Source organism: Cavenderia fasciculata, assembly GCF_000203815.1.
Source record: "Cavenderia fasciculata unplaced genomic scaffold Scf_Dfasci-G-p-12c09.r1-3, whole genome shotgun sequence".
In the NCBI taxonomy this organism is placed as follows: Eukaryota; Evosea; class Eumycetozoa; order Acytosteliales; family Cavenderiaceae; genus Cavenderia; species Cavenderia fasciculata.
The window spans coordinates 1285683-1304946 of record NW_004457736.1 but is presented as its reverse complement, the minus strand read 5'-3'; the positions used below and the strand labels follow the sequence as shown (position 1 = coordinate 1304946).

Below are 19264 nucleotides of genomic sequence, written 5' to 3'. Positions count from 1 at the left end.
TAAATTATTAATTAATACTATACTCTTCACAATAAAATAAAAAAACAAATAAATATTTATTTGTTTAATACACCAACACCTGGATTTGAACTAATTTGAATATACCCCAAATCTTTAAATTCAAAACCATCTTTGAATAATTGTGATTGATCGTCTACTAATAATCCACCATCCAAATCACCGCCGTAATTTGATACTGATGTGAGGATATGTGCAGCTGCGTTGGCATTGAGACTACTGCCAACCATTGAACCAACCCAAATATCTAGATTGTGTTTTTTGGCTTCGGTCACTGCTAATAAAGCACCTCTAATTCCACCAGTCTTTTCAAGTTTGATATTGACACCATGAACTAATTCAACAAGCTCTGCAACATCCTCGTGCGTGCATATCGATTCATCTGCAAACAATGGGAGTCCTTGTTCAAAGTACAATTCCTTGATTTGTTTCCATTCACCAATGATACGTGGAGTATCTTTTGTCTTGACCTTTAGTGTCTCTACTGGGAATGGTTGTTCTACCATTGAAATGAGATGTTTGATTGTTTTCAAGTACTCCAAATATTTGATGGCACTGGCTGGTGACCAACTCGAGTTGGCGTCGACCGATATCTTGGTGACTGGTTTTGACTGTTTCTCCAAATGTTCAAGCACCGACTTTATAATATGTATTCCCTTTTCAACATCATCATCCAATTTAATCTTTATAAACGATGTATACTTTGCACCAAAATCACTGCAATCCAATATCTCCTTCATCGTAGGACACAATGATACAGTATAATAAAATGGTTTCAATTCATCTCCACATTCCAATGATGCTAATTTATAAATCTAGAAACACATTATATATTAATAAATGTATATTATATATTATATATTATTTATATTTATATTACATACAGGTAGATTTAAATATTTACCCCAACAATCAAAGATTGCCATTTCAATTGCACATTGAGATGCATGTGAATAATCCATATTATTTAAAGGACATTTATCCAAACACTCCAGCAAAGTGTAAAAGATAGATGGTGATGTGTTATTCGCAGAGGTTGGTCTTAAATCCCTGAAATATTGATCAGGCAATTGTGAAAATGGGTCATATCTAATAGTTGACGACTGTGACGGCGATGATGATGGTGATACATGTTGTTGTGTAACAGTATCGACAAATGCATTGAAATAAGTTTCAATATCATTCAAATCAGCAAAGTAACATAATGCTTTCTTTGGTGGTACACCACATTCACCGTATCCATGAATCGTTATGACATCACCTGATGATGTTGTTGTTGTTACATCTAATTTAATCAATGCATTGTTTCTAACCGTTGTAACTGAATGAGCTGTTCTAGAATAATTTAAGCAAGCAAGTTAATAAATCAAAGTTGCAGAAGAAGAGAAGTTTAAAACTTGATGATGGAGAAGATAAAGTGCTCATGAGTATGATGAATGATGCATATACCTACCCAAAAGCACTACGTAATGTTAATTTATAAGGTTGAAAAGATAAAGTAAATGATGTTTGATCAGACATTTTGTGATTGAAAGAGAAGTTGTGGTGGGGTGTGATGTCTGATTATCTCAATTGATCTATCTCTTTCGTCTTGCTTGCTTGTGTGAGGTGAGTACCTAGAGGAGGGTTGGTGGGTTAGGGTAAGTAGCTAGCTAATAGATAAATGTTATATATCGTCGTATGTATTAAGAGAATGTCGGAAAAAGGATGAGAAAGGTGGCCTTTGCCAATCAACTGACCCGACCAATTAAAATTTGGGTCAATTCACAAAGAGCCAAGCAAGCAAGTTTGTTGTCACATGTAATAACTTCATACTACTCTACTCTCTTTTACACAAAAACAATATCTGTTATTAATATAGCCATATACTATCACTCAAAATAACATAGATACATAATAATAATAATAATCATCAAACCACCAAATACTCATATATTTAATTTATCAAGCAAGGTCGGACCGACCCACCTAGATTAATCTTTTTGTCATTATAAATTTTCACTCATCATCATTCAGCTTCACAACAAACAAGTTTATTTATTTATTATATTATTATTATTTGTACAATAGGATTATTTATTTAATTATAAACGATCATCCATCATCTTTATTTATTATAATAGCAAAAGCTAAACTAAACTAAACTAAACTACTTTACTTTCGTTGGGGGGTGTGTCAGACCAACCACACTACTACTATTTTCCTTTCTTTGATTGATACAAAGAGAGAAAGAGAGAGATAGATATACCAACAACACAACACATTGGTATCAAATCAATCAATCAATCAATCAATCATTAAGTCAAACACACACATATAACAAATACATATTTAGAGAGAGTATAACAGCTTTTACTTTGATCAAGACATCCATCATCATCCTCTTCTTCTTTTATTGTTCTTCTTCTCCATCATCATCATCTTCTTCTTCTTCTTCTCAGGAATACGTTACTTTCTTTATATAAAAGAGGAGGATCATCATAATGGCAGTATTTTGTGAAATCAAAGATGTTGTAGAACAAATAAGATACAAGACACAGATATTCTACGAGGCGATGAAAAGAGATAGTATTGCCGATCAGTTGTACAACTTTTCAAATGACGATGCTTCGAATGATCAGAGTATCCCTTACAGCAAGAGCTTGGAGAGGGATTATTCGTCACTCATCTATATTGCCAAGCAACAACAGGCAAATTCACCTGTCAATGTACCAACAATAACAACAACTACTTCTGCTGCTGCTGCTGCTGCCAATGGGAATACTACGGCGGCAGCTATACCTCCACCTGTAATAAATAAACCACAACCGATCAATAATAATAACAACAATAACAGTAATAGTAATAATAATAATAATAATAATAACAACAATAATGCAGCAGCAGTTGATCAACAAAAATGTAAAATAGTAACATTCTCTGCTTCACAATCAAGCAAACCAACAAGTAACTTAAAAAATAATGTAAACTCCTCTACCAAACCAACTCCAACTCCTACTACAACTACAACTACGATTGCACCAACAGCTACTACTGGAAACAATACAAATTCGAGTACTGGTGCTGCTGGAAACTCGACAACTTCTGCTGCTGCTGCAGCTGCAGCTGCTGCCAACAATGGACCTGTATTCAACTTTACAAAACAACCATTCAAGACACCACCAGTAGCACATGATTCATTATTAACAAAAATAGTCAAACCAAATGATTCTGAAAAGGATCTATTCTCAGAGTATGGTGAAATTGTAAGTAAATTGAGAAATAATCGATATTCATTGTAATTATAATAAGCAATTGCATTAACATTATATTATCATTGTTATATATTTGGATTTTAGATACCACCACCAGGAATGGGAATGTTATTATCTATTCATACTGGAATTGCAGGTATTGGATTATTAAAGATTAGAGTGATTGATAAGGCTACGGTTGTACAAACGATTGTGGCGACACTAAAGACTTATTTCCAATTGCATTCTGCCACCTCGAGTGTGAGCAGTAGCAGCGGACAACCTCAAATGATTCCCGACCCAAAAGCATACTTTTTGCGGATTGCCGACGATGACGGTCGCGTAGACGAAGATTACCCTACGCTCGACCCAACACAGATGATATATAAATTCAAAGATGAGGCGTTTGTGTTGTGTGTCGATCGCAAGTACGAGCGGTCGTCGTCCATGACAACGTCGGCGGGCAGCAGTGGCGGCAGCTCCAACAATGGCTTGGCGCCACCGACCGAAGGTCACAAAAAGTCGCATGGGCGCCAGACGAGCTACGGCGGAGGGTCGACCGACGCATCGCTGCTTGCACCACCCATCAAGATCACGCTACCCGATTCGTCCATCACCAAGGTGGCGTATCAACCCGACATGAAGCTCAAAGAGCTACTCATCAACACATGCAAGAAGCGTAAGCTCAACTTTTCAGAACACATCTTTCAGTATGAGAATGGTCAGCCCGTCAACATGCAGATCACCATGGAGCAGCTCGGCACGCTCGATATTGTCCTCGTTTCGGTGCTGCGTCGTTCCATGTCGGGCGACGGCTCGGTGCTCGGTGTTGGTGACGACAATGACGGCCCCGCAGACATTTTCTGGCATGATGCACTCGCCGGTCAATACAAACAATACGAAGTGGTCAAATTGAAAAAATATGGCTCCAAACAAGAAAGAATCATTGGTATCGATCAAGAAAGAATTACCAATATGTCTCCAAATCCAAAAAAAGAACAAGAAACTAAAAGAGTAAAAAAGAAAAAAAAAGAAAAAGAAAAAGAAAAAGAGTATTTTATATTTACCATTTTTTCTATTTATTATTTATTTAGCCTGCTAGATTAATTAAAGATGTATTAAAGGTTTCATTAACAGATAAACAAAAACATTTTACAATTGAATATATTGATGGAAAAAGTTATGTTTATGAATGTAAATCCCATCCACTTGCTAGTATGTTCAAGAATGAAATTAAAATATATTATGATTATTATGATCTCTCTTTATCATTTTCTAACCTGATTCTCTTTAATTTAATCTCTCTCTCTAGTTGAAATTGTTGGAAAAATTCAATACTTGTTAAAACATAAATAATGTAACCATGATAATAATAATAAACAATAATAATAATAAATATAACCAATTCAAGAGGCCAGAACGAAAATCAAATAGGTTAGTTGAAATGATCAACCTCGAATACTAGATAATTTCTGATTCCATGATTTGATTCAAAAAGAAAAAACTCTTTTCTCTTTTTTTATTCACAAATTATGTATTTCTTCTTTCTTTTTTTTTAGAATCTATTATTTTTCGAATACTTCATTAGTTGATTTTTAAAATCATCTACTGGGGTTGGTTGGAACATTGATCGAACGTTTGATTGATTGTTGGGAGGGGATGTCGAGACTGAAGCAAGAGTTGGTGATGATGGATTTGATGAGGATGGTGATTGTGACTGTTGTTCTTTTTCTTTCATTTGTTTATGTTTCTTGGCAGATAAACTGAATCTTCTTGATTTCTTTCTTTCATGGCCACCCGATGATGGTGCTTGATATCCTGTTTGTTGTTGGTTATTATTATTATTGTTATTATTATTATTATTTAAAGAGAATACAGATGGAGGTGATTTACTAGATGAGGAGGCACTAGAAAGAGGAGTGGATAGCGGGGAGACTGGACGATTAATGTCATCGGTATGTAACACTCTATCAAATGCAGGACTCTTTGGACTGCGATGAGTGGTGCCACCACCACTACCACTGCCGCTGTTGGATGAAAGTCTGTCCATTTCAATGACATGTTGTCCGTCACCGCTACCTGGATTATCGTTGAATATAAAGTCGTCATCGTCGTCGCCAATCGTCAAGATGCCACCTGCTCCATTGCCAGTGTCGCCAGCACCGCCGTTCTTATTGCTGGCCAAATTGTCAAAGAACTTTTGTTTCAAGATTTGGTTTTGGTCCATCTGTTGCTCGGCGCCGCCTGCGCCAGTAGTCGATTGAGACAATGGAGTCATTATGTTGTTACTATTAGACATGTCTTGTTGATTTGTATGTACAGAGATAACATCCTTGTGATCGCATTGGCTGATACCTGCACCATCGTAATCGTTGCGCATCAACTTGTTGATCGACTGTTTGGTCAATCTAAGATTGGTAAATGAAATTCTAAATCCAATAGAGTCGAGAACTGGGAACAATGCAAACTCTAGAATCGCTACCAACGCAACTGCTACATCTACAAAAAAGAATGCATGGAATAATCCTAAACTTGTATTCTAAAAAATAGAATAAGAATATAGAAAAAATTAATAAAACAAATAATATATAAATTATATATATATAATTATTATACATACACCAAACTTTAATGTAAAGATTAAAACTACACGAATGGCAACTTCCAAAGGCAAGAATAAAACAAATGATCCAAGTGACAATCTAATTCTATTGATTAAATTTCTATTTAGAATAGTCTTTGAGAATCTATTTGTAATGACAACTATAATATTATACAAACAAAAAATATTAATTAGTTAAGTTATGATTGAAAATAATTAATCCTATCTATTTTTGTTCAATCACCTACAGAAAAACAACAAAAAGATGACAAAGAAAATAGCAAAGGCTGCGGTAGAGATGATTGGTACAGCACATTTGCCTCGTTCAGAGTCATATGTTGTCCAAAACAATTGTCTTGGTTCGGATATACTTGAAGAATCGAGAATAAGAATGATTATATGAACGATTACAATAGGGATTGTACATAATATCGACCATTTGAAAACATAATAATTTGGGTCTTCCATATACAATGAATTACCCTTTTGACTATAAAATAGAATTCAAAACAATATTATTAATATACATACATATAAATCACTCATTGATGATATGTGATTTAATTGATCAGTCTACATACCTAGTCTTTGACTTTATAATAAATAAAAATACAACAAAGAATAAAGGTTCTGCCGAACCAACCGTAAAAAATACATGTATATTGCAAATATATTTGTAGTATGCTTCGTTTGATCCAAATAAACCTTCATTTGGTCTCCACAAGAAATCATTACCCAATAATAATGCAATCTTTAAAAAGATTAATAAATTAGAATTGTTTAGTTATAATAATAGATGATTGGTTGATGTGTTTCATTTGATTGATGATACATACTACCCAAACAAAGGCACTACCACATATGAGTAATCTTGATCGCCAATATTTATTAAACTCCAAGTGTCTTGTTTTGTATATAGTGTGTGATACAAATGCTATGAATATCAAAACGAGTAATGCAACTATAAACTCTATCCATCCGAGTACTACAATCCATGACTCCATTCTATATCTCTAATTTTAAATCTATATATATTTTCTTATCTAACTATTGTTGTTGCTGTTGTTGTTGGGTGTTTGAAAGAGGAAGAAGGTGTAATATTACAATAATAAAGTGTTACAATGGGTGTTGGGTGTTTGTTTCGATCGATCTGAAGATAACAACTGTAATTTACATATATATATGCTGCGTGCGTGCGTGCGTGTGTTGATTAAATAGATGAATGAATGAATGAATTCTCTTTATGAGCTGTAGTGATAAATTTTAAAGATATAAATATAATGGTTGATGGTTTAATGCCTCGAGTGTTGCTTGGAGTAAACAACAACTTTTTTTTAAATTTTTTCTCCAGGACCCCCTCCGTCTTAAAAAAACCGTTGAAAAATGACATTGCCGGCAATACATCAATCTGATGAGTTTGTTGGGTGGTTTCATTTATTATTTCTTTCAAAAAAATAGTTCTATTTGATTTATTTTTTATACTTTATTTGTATATTGATGGTTTGAGAAATTCACTGAAAACAATAGAAGATATTTGGGTCAACATTCTTGATTTTGAAATGACCCAATTCCAAATAGCAATACCAAAGTTTGCCAATTCAAAAAAGTATTGAATGGAATCTATTCGGGTTGAATGAAAAAAAGTTAGAGTCTTGGTCTTTTCAATAATTTATCATAAATAGTTTTTTTTTAACCTTACCAGAATTGGGATTAAAAACATGATCAGGTGGCTCATTGAGAATATTGAGTGCATGGTGACACAGTTCTTTGTCATGATTGATACGATTGACTATTAAATTAAACATTGATTTATGGGTCATTGAACCAAATACTCGATTTTTAATAGATATCCATTTCTGATTATCCAATTCTGTTCCAATCATTTCTCTTTCATTATCAAGTTCACCTCCAATTATGGCAAGCATTCCAGGAAACCTAAATATTTAGTTAATATAATATTTTTGGAAAAATATTATGAATTCATTCTTCTTCTTCTTACCCTCCAACTGATAAAATATGTGTATCTAACATTGATTCTTTCATTATAATATTATTTCTATCATTTGCCCAATCTAATAAACATTTTTTGACCTGGTCATTTGTAAACTGTCCAATTTTAATAGTATTCTTTTCAATAAATGGACTTCTTCTAAAGGGTTCACAAACTATTGCTTGTCTAGCTCTATATGTTCCAAAGACAAAATGGAATGGATACATCTCGATTCAAGCAAATCTTTGAGTCTATCAAGAAATTGGTCTTTTATTAGGAGTCAAGTAAGGGATTGAAGTTCATCAATTAATAAAATACATGGTAATCTAGTAGTAGTAGTACCAGTTACCCTTTCATTTAAAAATATCTAAAATAAGGTTTGGTTAGTTCATCTTTATTGTTGTTGTGAAAATTAATGAATAAATAATTACATTTTTAAAGTCATCATAGTTTTGAACATTTTTCATGTTGATTTGATAAGCCAATTGATCGAATATATCTCTATTGGGATCTATTATACTTAAATTAAATTTTGGTATATAATAGATACATACATAAATGTAAATAAATATTGTAATAGTATTAATATTTTTTAAATACATACTTAAAATAATATTGGTCATCCCTTTTTTTCAAAATTCGTTCGATTGCATGCAAGTGACTCGTCTTTCCTGATCAAAACGGACCGAGGACCATATATGCTTCTCCAGGTTGTTGATCATTGTTCTTGGTAGCCAAAGATATCAAAAGAGGTCGTTGAAGATCTGTTAGAGGGCACATGATACGTATCATGTGATTATTATAGCCACTCTGTAGATTGGTATTATTGTATATTGTATTATTAGAAAATAAAAATTGATAGAATGATTATTTTATTATTTTATTATTATTTGTTACTACTATATTATTTGATATTAGTTATTTGATTGTTTGATTTTTTAGGCATATTGGATAGAGTTTATATGATTGTGTTGATGGATAACATTGATGACTTTGCTAGCCTCTTGTTTGGCACGACGTTTGAGTTGTGATTTCTTTTCCTTTAATAGGATGATGATCCATTCAATACCAATCGACAAGACTGCGTTGATGGCAAGTAGAATCAACATTTTGACACGCCACTCGATTGGCACCTCCAACAATTGTAAAAATGTCCACATCTTGGCAGTTGGCAACAAAAGTAATAAAAATGAAGTTGAAACTGTCAATGAAAAACATCCAAATAATAATCCTAAAAGAAAAAAGAAATAAATATATATACTACTAATAATTATTACTCTTTCTCTCTACTTACTATTTGTATAGATAGCTCTCAAGAAAGGTTTACCCCAAGAGAAAATAAAGCACATGATCAAGTATTGGAAATTACCATAGATGAAAAGACTAGTGCAAATGTAGGTGATGATACCATCCATATTGTCAGTGACTGGGTGGGTAGTGTACCACTTTTCACGTTGAACAAAGATGAGAATGAGTGTTTGGAAGACGGCAGACACAATGACGTGGGAAAAGAGCGAGCCGAGGATGGGAACGGAGATGAGACGCGAAGAGGGACGCTTGACGGCGAGTTTGGAGCATGGTTCTGTACGACCCATAAAGATGACGAGTGGGAAGATCATCCAGAGATCCTGGTAGAGATACATCCAGTTGCCGAGTACACCACCCTCCATGTAGAGAAGGATGACGGAAATGAACTGGATAAGAGAGTACATACCGATAAACTGGAAGAGCTTGAATGAGACGGCGAGCGATGCACGACCTTCACGGATAAGTTGGTGTGTGCAAGTGACATTGGTGATGGTCGATGTGAATGGAGCGGCGATGGATGCTTCGGCAATGGACAGCGAGATACCGACATGGGCAGCTTTAAGGGCACCGCAATCGTTGGCACCGTCACCACACATACCTACGTAGAGTTTGCATTCTTGGAGTTGCTCGACGAGGTTTTGTTTTTGGTCGGGTGTCATACGGGCAAAGATGGCTCCCTTTTGCAAGAGACGTGTAAAGGTGATACCTTTACCATTCTTTTGCATGTCTTCGTAGAGCATACGCCATGCGTCACCAGTGACAGCCAACACAAACTCTTCTTCGTCGTAGGACTTGCCGTCGACGGTCAATGAGACGGGGTCGAGACGATGAGTAAGTGCGTTGGGTTCGCAGGTAGCGTCGCGCCAGCTGATCGTTGGCACGCCATTCTCACGCGTCACCTCGCTCACAAACACAATCTTGTGTTGTGCGACGAGACCGCATTCGCGAGACACGGATACGGCCGTTAAAACATTGTCACCGGTGACCATGATCAAACGGATGCCGGCACCCTTGAGCACGTTGAGTGCGGGGGGTGTCTCGGGTTTGATCTTGTTCTCCATGACGATGAAGCCCAAAAAGTAGAGACCTGACTCTACCTCGTCACGGATCTCATCTTTGGTGCGGTTGGCGGGTGCGTTGTATGGTTTGTACCCACATGCCAACACACGGTACCCCTTCTTGGTGTAGGTGTCGAGGACGGCGTCAAAGTCGGCGGGCACCGAGTCGGCGACCGAGAGCTCTTTGATTTTTTCGGGCGACCCCTTGACGAGCGCAAAGTCCTTGCCTTCAAGCCCGACACCGCGGATGATGACACTCATACGTTGGAGGGCCGACTGGAACTCGAAACGCTCGACCAAGCCAATCTCTTGGCACTCCTCGATCGCGTCGGTCGAGACGGGGAATGACACTTGGTCGGCGACCTGCACGTGGAGGTTGGTGCGCTTTTGCTCGAGACGGATGGCGGCGCAAAAGTTGGGGTGGTTGTCGTCGAGGTGGGCCTTGGTGGCCTGGAAGATCTTCTCTTCCAGCGGGTCGCCGCTCACCTGGTTCTCAATGTGTGCGAGCGTGTGGCACGAGGCGAGGGTGAGGAAGAGCGGGCCGGTGAGACGGTCGACGTCACGCACCATCGGTGCAAACGAGCGGTTGTACGAGGGGACGACGCCGAGAAGGTCGAGACCGTCTTCGGTGAGCGTGCCGGTCTTGTCAAAGCAAAACACCTCGACCTTGCCAGCCATCGACACACGTGGCGGCGAGATACAAAAGATGGACTGCTTCTTGAGACGGAAGATCGAGAAACCTTGGCCGACCGACTGCGCCATGGGCAGTGCTGGTGGGACCACAATCGTGACAAGATCGAGTGCACGGATGACGACCTCGCTGGCCGAAATACCGAGTGCGAGCAGACGCCACACCGACACACCAAAACCAACCAACGCAATCGAGCAGAGCACCAATAAGAACTTGATCGACTGTTGGAAGAACTTGAATGGCGTTTCTTTGGGGTACAACATGGACAAGACGAGTTGACCCTTGGTCGTGCCCCACGCAGTACGTGTGACCATTGCCAGAATACGTTCGCCTTGCTTGCCCTGGATCTTGACGACCTTGGTACCGCCCGACATGGCGCACCGCTTGTTGACGTCTTGGTGCACCGAGAGCACGTCGCCCGAACACTCGGTCAGCGGGTACTTGGTGACGGGGATCGACTCACCCGTCAACATGGACTCGTTCAGCACTACGATGCCAGAGAGCAGCGAAAAGTCGCATGGCAACACGAGGCCGTTCTGTATCTCGACAATATCGCCCGGCGCCAACGTCTCACTCGACGTGTTTTCAAACTGCCCATTTCTGAGTACCGTCACGGGACACGAATACCGAGCAATTGTATTGAGCTGGATCAAGTTGTTACGTGTCTCACGCAGAGTCAACATGGCAGAGACAGACGCAATCAAAAGAATAGCAGCGGCATAGTAAAAGTAAGATTCCGAGCACCACAAACCAATCGAGTAGATTTGAAAGATGAAAAATGGATGCAACACTTCATCCAACAATAGTCGTGGTATAGACTTTAAAGGAACGTCGATTAGATTTGGACCAAACAAATCCTTGTGTCTAAGGTAACTGTCGAGGTTGAGACCTCTGCGCATACTCTCTGCAATCTGTGTGCGGGTATAGTCGGTTTGGAAGGTGTTTTTTTCAAAAACACCCGTCTCGTCGTTGTAAAAGAGACGTACAAACTTGTGGATGATCATCTTGGTCACTTTGTCGCCGGACATGGCCAACCCTGTCTTGCCGACCGACAGCGGTACCACCTTGACCAATGTGCTGTTCTTTTCATTGTCTTTGATGTAGACATAGGCTGCGTCCTTGAGTGGCGAGTCTCTAAACTTTAACTTGTAGTACCATCTTGGCATCCAATGAAAGACTACCAATATAGTTCCCAATGTCATCACCAACAATCCATAATAAATGATTGTACTTGTTATTGATCTCTTGTATCCTCTCATATATGCAATTTCCTAAAGAAAATAAAAACAAAGATATTAGTTAACTATATTTCCAAATATATTAATATATTCTAGATTTCCAAATATACTACATACCAATTCCTCATCTTGGACCTTGACATTGTATTTATTCTTTGACACCATCACGAATTAATTAAAAAGTGGTCGTAAGTTGTTGTTGTCGTTGTTGTCGTCGTTGTAGTCGTTGAAATTGCTTCTATCAATCAAACTCTTTGAGAAATAGTAGTAATCAATGTTACTTTGTTACTTTGTTGTTGTTGTTGTTACAGTTGCTACTTTTTGAAGAAAGATGGTTTGGTTGGATGGTATTTAAAGTAAAGAAAGGTTGTTATCTTTCGTCGTCGTCGTCGTCGTTTTCGATCAATATTAACAACAAACTTCTTCTTCTTCTATACTCTACTCTACTACCCAATTTGCCTAAAAGTATGAAGGTTAAGAGAAATATATTAATAAATGTGAATGTTATATATGTGAATGTGTATAAATTATTATTATTATATAATAGTGTATAATGTATGGATTGTTGTATTGTATTGTATTGTATTGTATTGTATTGTATTGTATTGTATTGTATTGTATTGTATTGTATTGTATTGTTGTTTCAAGTGTTGTTCTAAAGTGAAAGTTATTGTTGTTGGTTGCTGGGTGTTGTTGGAAAAGTAGTACTACTTTAATAGGCGCTGAACCACCCATTTAAACAAACTATCCTATCCTCTAACCTATCAACAATGAATGATATTTGTTTATCATTGATCTTTAAAAATACATCATTGTATTGTATGATATGCATTGAAAGAGGAGAGGAGGAGGAATAAGAACGAAGGGGAGATGGTCCAAGATGAACAACCCTCTCCTCTCTTGTTACAGAGAGAGAGATAGTCTGTCAGAGTGACACTCTTGTCTCATCATCATTGTCTTTAAAAAAAAAACAATGAGAATTCCTCCTACTCCTCTCCTCTCCTCTCCTCCTCTATTCATTACAATTTTTATAGATATCTAAAAGATCCATTTTTAAAATGTATCACCAAGCTTTATAATGGTTATCTGTTGTTGGTTTGGTTGGTTGGTTGTCTCTCTAACACTTTTGTATATCACATCGTTCATTCATTCATTGTCGTTGATTATTATTATTATTATTACTAGCTATCTATCTATATATCGATTTAACTATACCATACTTGTTCTTGTTCTTGTCAGACTATTGATATTGATGAATGATGTTGATGATAAAAGAAGATAGTCGATATTTAATTGATTGATTCGTCGTCGTCGTCGTTTTGAATCAATCTGCATAAAAGAGAAATAAGGAAGGAAAGAAAAGAGAGAGATGGAATGATCTCTCCAAGCAAGCAAGCTCATATCATATGAACTTTTTGAGAGGGAGTGAACTGTCGTGCAGTGCAGTGTAATACAGTAGTATTGTATCACTACTATTAACACACACATGGATGGGTGGGTGAGTGAGTGGGTTGTTACAAAAGTCTAGGATATTTTCATAACCCCTCTCACTTTACACAATGGTATTAACCTCCCAGGGATGAATATGTTGTAGTGTGTAGGATGTATGTATGTATGTATGTATGTATATGTATCTTTCGTTTTTGGGGCCAATTTTAAAAGAGGTGTGATATAGATCGATCGGAAGACTTGAGAGAGAACGAAGAATGTTCGTTCGTTTTTTTTTTTCAATAATACCTACAATAAAACTTGACCAACTTGTCTCTTTCTCTTTCTCTTTCCTATCTCTATATAAATATATAAATACTGTAGGTAGGACTTTCGATATATTGGAATAAACAAAGTGTGTACACAAACAAACAGTAGAAACAAAAACTTTGAGTGATTAGCCAACCGACTCTCAGCAGCGAATCTATCTAAAAAAAAAGGAGGCGCCTTCCATCAATGTTCAGTTTCTTTTTCAAAAATTGTTTTTTTTTTGGAAATTTGAGGGGCAGTTGCCCCAGGCCGTAGCCTCATTTTTGAGGATGTCAGTTTTTCTGATATATCCTGTCTCCCCCAACTGCCGATATTTGTCGTCATCTGAAGACTCGTTAGAAGAATCTCCTCTGTCACACACAATTCGGAGTTAATGGGCGGTGACGTAGGCAGGAGGATCTTTTGTTGAATCTAAAATATCAATACTTATTACTAGCCTTGCAATTAAGCCCCTATAGCTCTTGGTTACCAACCTTGGGATTCAATTCCCAACCAAAAGTTCTCAGTGATTGCCAAATTGGTGTAAATGATGGAAAATTGGATATCCCCAAATTGTTGTTAAATAATACAGTTTATTATTATTATTATTATTATTATTATTGATTATTGATTATTGTTGATTGATTGATTTGATTTAGGTTGGGATCGAATTTATTTGTTTTTGTTTTAAAAAAATAAAGGGGTATCTTGGATTTTGAAATACATTATAACTTGATCTTAAAAGTTATAAATTATTATTATTATTGTTATTATTATTATTATTAATTATTAATTATTATTATTTGTTTGTTTGTATGTGTTGGTTGTTGTTTGAAATTAAATAAAAAAAAAAAAGAAAGGATGGATGGATGGATGTGAGGAGGGGGGAGGGCGGATGGAATAAGTATGTATATAAATTTTTCTACAAGAAATAATCTGGAGTTCTACGAGTGACATGTGGTTCACCACGACGAGGGGCAGGATCGAATTGGAGGAAGGTGTGTTTCATCTTTTCGTCAATCTCCATGATGGCAGCTTGGTTACCGCAACGGTAGCAATAGTTGGGGGCCGAGAAGATAGTGACGACGTTTTGGTCGTGACACCAGTTGTATCCTTCCATGACGAGCTGATGGGCACGAGCAACGAGCGTCAAACCATTGTTGTGGTTGAACTGCTCGGAAATGTCCTTGCCAAATGTATAACCTGCTCCACGTGGCGAATACCCAAATCCACTTCTGTCATCGGGGTCTGACCACAACAAATCGCACATGGCACCTTCGTGTGGTACTTCTTGCAATCTATCCAAGTTTCTAATATGATCCAAAGTGTCAATTGATGGTGATAAACCTCCATGTAGACAAAATACCTAAAAAAAGTAAAATCAAACAATCAATTAGTTACAAATACACACAAGTATTATTAATTTTTGATTCAACTTACTTGTTTTTCAATCAAAGCTGTTAGAGGTAAATAATCAAATAAATCTGTAAAGTATCTCCAAACATTTGGATTACCATATTTTCTTAGACATTCATCATAGAAACCATATCTATTTAAAAAGAAATAAATAAAATAGGATTAATCAAGATGCTTACTTTTAATACTATAACTCTCTCTATGTTTCTACATACACTTGAGTAATTTGTCTTGATTCATGGTTACCTCTGAGAATGGTGACACGATCTTTATAACGAACCTTTAGGGCAACCAAAAGGGTAACGGTTTCAACCGAGTAGAAACCTCTATCTACATAGTCACCCATAAACAGGTAATTGGTGTCGGGGCAATTACCTCCGATCTTAAAGAGTTCCATCAAGTCGTGGAACTGGCCGTGAATATCACCACAGACGGTGACTGGACACTTGACTGGCTGCACATTGGACTCTTCCAATAAAACATCGCGTGCCTTTTCACACAAGTGTTTAACTTCTGCTTCGTTCAAAGGTTTGCACTCTTTGAGGATAGATATATATCTATCAACATCTTGGAATTCACCCATGATTTCTATAGAAATAAAAAAAGAAAATAGAATAATAATAATGTAATGGGTGTAGATATAAATAAGATTGAATTAATATATATAATTAAATATAATTCTTTTGTTTAAATAAATATTGTTTTAAAAAAGTGAACGATTGTGATTGTGGTGGTTGTGTTTTGTTTTGTTTTGTATCTCTTTCTCTATCTCTCTCTGTTTTACAATTGTTGTTGTGAAAATGAATTTAAATTCTGATGATCTATAAATAGGGGAATATATTTAAATAAATAATACTCCATTAAACATATGTGTCATCTGAGTAGGAGGGAAATATTATAATATAGGTATTTAAGAATTTTCTCGAGTCATTCATTCAAACAAACTATCTATCTATCTATCCTGTTTATCCAAGTTGTTTTTAAATGAAAAGATAATATTCTCTCTTTACTCCAATATATATATTTCGCGAAACTAATAATAATAATAATATAACTCCAATATATCACATGCATTTTTCATTATCACCAAATGATCATTCATTCTTTCTTTCTTTCTTTTTAGTAGTTGTAGTTGTTGTGAACTTCTCTTTTCTCTTTTCTTTTTGTTGTTGTCATGACACAAATGCAATATCTTTTATATTTCTAGAGTCGACTACTACACTACTACTGTACTGTTAAACCTACTACTATCTTTCAATTCTTCTCGATAAGTCAAATTTATAATTATAATCAACAACTACAAGTAATCGCGATGATGATCATCACCAATCTATCAATTGTCGTTCAATGATGTCTACTTTTTTTGTTAAGTGAGATTCCTACTGCTGCTGTTGTTTGTTGTTGTTGTCGATGTGATGTATTAATTGATTGATTTGAATAATTACAATTATTATTAATAATAGAACAAATAGGTGAAGTGAGAGAATGTGAAGAGGAGTATTTTAGGGGGTAAGACGAACTCAACCAAAAAAAAATTAAAACAAAAAAAAAAAAAAAACCAAGACCAACTCGAAACGAATTTAGCGCGCATCTCTCGATGATCAAGTCCCAATCGGACTTGTATTCACATACTTCACAATATATTATATAAATATATTATCTATATCAGGCAATGAAAGTATTTAGTATAAAGACTGACATATATGTTAAAGTCAATACGAATACACAAATATATATATATACACACAAATACTTTATTTATTCATCGTATCATCAACCAAACCAAACAACATTCGCATTAACATTAACCACTCACACATTTAATAAACTTTGTGTGTGATGGTCTGGTCGGTAGCAGGATGATGATAACGATGATGATGGTAATGATGATGGTTAGGGGATGGGTGTCACTCGAGTTTTAAATCAACTGTGAACCAATCACCATTGACATATATATATATGTTGATTGATATTTATATTTATATATATATATTTATAATTTTCAAAGCAAAAAGTGGCTGGCTGTGATATTAATAACTTGATGGTTTGGTTGGGTTGGTTCCGGTCGGTCGGTATGGTAAGAGATATTATTAATATTAATATTGATTCCCTCACCTCAAAACGTTGACTATAAATATATAAAAATCCATCATCCATACCATATTTATATCTGTATATCTATATATCTCTATCTCTATATATATCTGTATATTAATATTAAACATGTTAATACAATTAAAAATAATTATAATTTTACTTTTGGTTTGTACCATTTCTTTACATCAACGAGAATCGATTGTCGTTGTTATGGCTACAGGGGATAATTGTATGATTGGAGGATGGACAGCAGATTCTTGTGTAGAAAATCAATACTATTTTGGTAATGAGGATTATACCATATCTTTCAACAACACTGAACTCAATATTCCACAAGGCTGGAAACTAACCTTTATGGGCAAAGTGACAATTGACGATACTGTCAATGTAACATTCAATTGCAAGAACAGGTTAACAATAAGGGGACAGACTCCTTTGATAGAGGATTGTAAACAAATTGAATTGTTCAATGGCGGTGAATTGTCGATTTCATTCAGGGAAATGACCTTTAATTTCAATATGACCGAAACAGTTTACACTGCCACCAACTTTAACATTCATTTGGATTACTTGATATTTGGTGTATTTAAACCTTCAAATGGCCCCTATGGTTATCCATTCATCAATACTAATATTATTGGTAAATATTAAATTAATTTAATAATTTGGTGTATTTCATAATTATTAATTATTAATTATTAATTGTTTAATTTCCATCCTTTTATCTTTTCCTTTTAATTATATATATGTACAGTTTCAAGTAAAATGTCAAAGTATATTTGTGTCGATTATAAAGGGAAAAGAGAATTTGATTTAATTATTAGTTGTAGTATGTTTGACATTTAAATAATTAAATATTAGAGCATAGATATATTCTATTCAAACTACTCAAATTAAATTATTAATATTAATAATCCTTATAATTTTAATTATTTATACTTTCTTTCTTTTAATAGGTCAATCATTGAAACCATCAAAAGGATTAAAAGTTAGAACTGTTGCAACTTGTGATAAATGTCTCTTTCAATCTTACGAAAAATTTGCTGACGATCTGAATGAACTTCCAGTTTTACCAGGTTCATTAGAAAAGGTATTTAAAATATATAAATGGAAGAGAGGTGTGATTGATTGATTGATTGATTTGATCTAACCAATTCTATTTCTATTACTATTCTATTCTTTTTTTTATATAATAGTACTATGACAATGTTTCTAATGCAATCGATTATACAATTAAAGTTTATCAAACTTTCCAAAAGCAAAATGTCTATAGTGGCCTAAAAGAATTTATTAATAGAATAAGAAATTAGTAAGTTGTTGTTTGTTGGTTCTAGTATTTTAGTATGCATTTATCCTGGATCTCTCAAAACTTACAATTCTTTTATTTTAAATTATTAATTAGTAATTTAAATGATGGTGATTTTAATAGAACTAAATACTATCAATCACTTACAATCTGGGTCAACGACGAAATAGTTCAATCAAATGGGGTATACCACAACGATCGTATTCCAGTTGATGCAAGTTCTTCATCTTCATCTTCTATTTCATCATCAGCTTCATCGCTAGGTTCATATCCAGGTTCACCAGGTTCATCATCGTCAGGTTCATCATCATCAGGTTCATCTGGTCCATCCCCATCTTCACCATCTTCTGCTTCTTCCTCTTCTTCTTCCTCTTCCTCCTCCTCTTCCTATTCATCATCTGAAGCAGAAATAGAAATAGGATCTAGAGATATAACTCCATCAAACCATGGTAACCATAACCACATTGTTTGTACTTTTAGTATTACATTCTTTATGGTCTTTATCATTTTGATTTAAAAAAAGGATTTGGAATAAATTAATAAATAATAAATAAATTATTATTATTTGTG

General features: G+C 35.4%; 6 protein-coding genes across 6 annotated transcripts; 3 read left to right on the top strand and 3 right to left on the bottom strand.

Moving 5' to 3' along the window:
* Positions 1-56: 56 nt before the first annotated feature.
* On the bottom strand, positions 57-1539 carry DFA_06426 (mandelate racemase/muconate lactonizing enzyme domain-containing protein; the record flags this gene model as incomplete). The annotated part of the gene is made up of 3 exons (XM_004362070.1): positions 57-833; positions 903-1353; positions 1472-1539. 3 exons carry the CDS (start codon positions 1537-1539, stop codon positions 57-59), a joined length of 1296 nt encoding a protein of 431 aa, XP_004362127.1.
* A 962-nt stretch (positions 1540-2501) lies between these two features.
* DFA_06425 (ras interacting protein) lies at positions 2502-4567 on the top strand (the record flags this gene model as incomplete). Its single annotated transcript, XM_004362069.1, has 3 exons — positions 2502-3263; positions 3357-4265; positions 4346-4567. The coding sequence occupies 3 exons, from the start codon at positions 2502-2504 to the stop codon at positions 4565-4567; spliced, it is 1893 nt and encodes a 630-aa protein (XP_004362126.1).
* Positions 4568-4806: 239 nt separating this feature from the next.
* On the bottom strand, positions 4807-8635 carry DFA_06424 (uncharacterized protein; the record flags this gene model as incomplete). The annotated part of the gene is made up of 10 exons (XM_004362068.1): positions 4807-5790; positions 5872-6014; positions 6102-6343; positions 6435-6604; positions 6690-6866; positions 7572-7788; positions 7853-7925; positions 8162-8210; positions 8275-8354; positions 8530-8635. The coding sequence occupies 10 exons, from the start codon at positions 8633-8635 to the stop codon at positions 4807-4809; spliced, it is 2241 nt and encodes a 746-aa protein (XP_004362125.1).
* A 146-nt stretch (positions 8636-8781) lies between these two features.
* On the bottom strand, positions 8782-15874 carry DFA_06423 (P-type ATPase; the record flags this gene model as incomplete). Its single annotated transcript, XM_004362067.1, has 9 exons — positions 8782-9074; positions 9138-10851; positions 11887-12171; positions 13354-13467; positions 13880-13925; positions 14000-14050; positions 14802-15241; positions 15316-15424; positions 15507-15874. The coding sequence occupies 9 exons, from the start codon at positions 15872-15874 to the stop codon at positions 8782-8784; spliced, it is 3420 nt and encodes a 1139-aa protein (XP_004362124.1).
* A 1640-nt stretch (positions 15875-17514) lies between these two features.
* On the top strand, positions 17515-18039 carry DFA_06422 (uncharacterized protein; the record flags this gene model as incomplete). The annotated part of the gene is made up of 1 exon (XM_004362066.1): positions 17515-18039. The coding sequence occupies one exon, from the start codon at positions 17515-17517 to the stop codon at positions 18037-18039; it is 525 nt and encodes a 174-aa protein (XP_004362123.1).
* Positions 18040-18153: 114 nt separating this feature from the next.
* DFA_06421 (uncharacterized protein) lies at positions 18154-19211 on the top strand (the record flags this gene model as incomplete). The annotated part of the gene is made up of 4 exons (XM_004362065.1): positions 18154-18217; positions 18345-18478; positions 18585-18697; positions 18791-19211. 4 exons carry the CDS (start codon positions 18154-18156, stop codon positions 19209-19211), a joined length of 732 nt encoding a protein of 243 aa, XP_004362122.1.
* Positions 19212-19264: the final 53 nt, after the last annotated feature.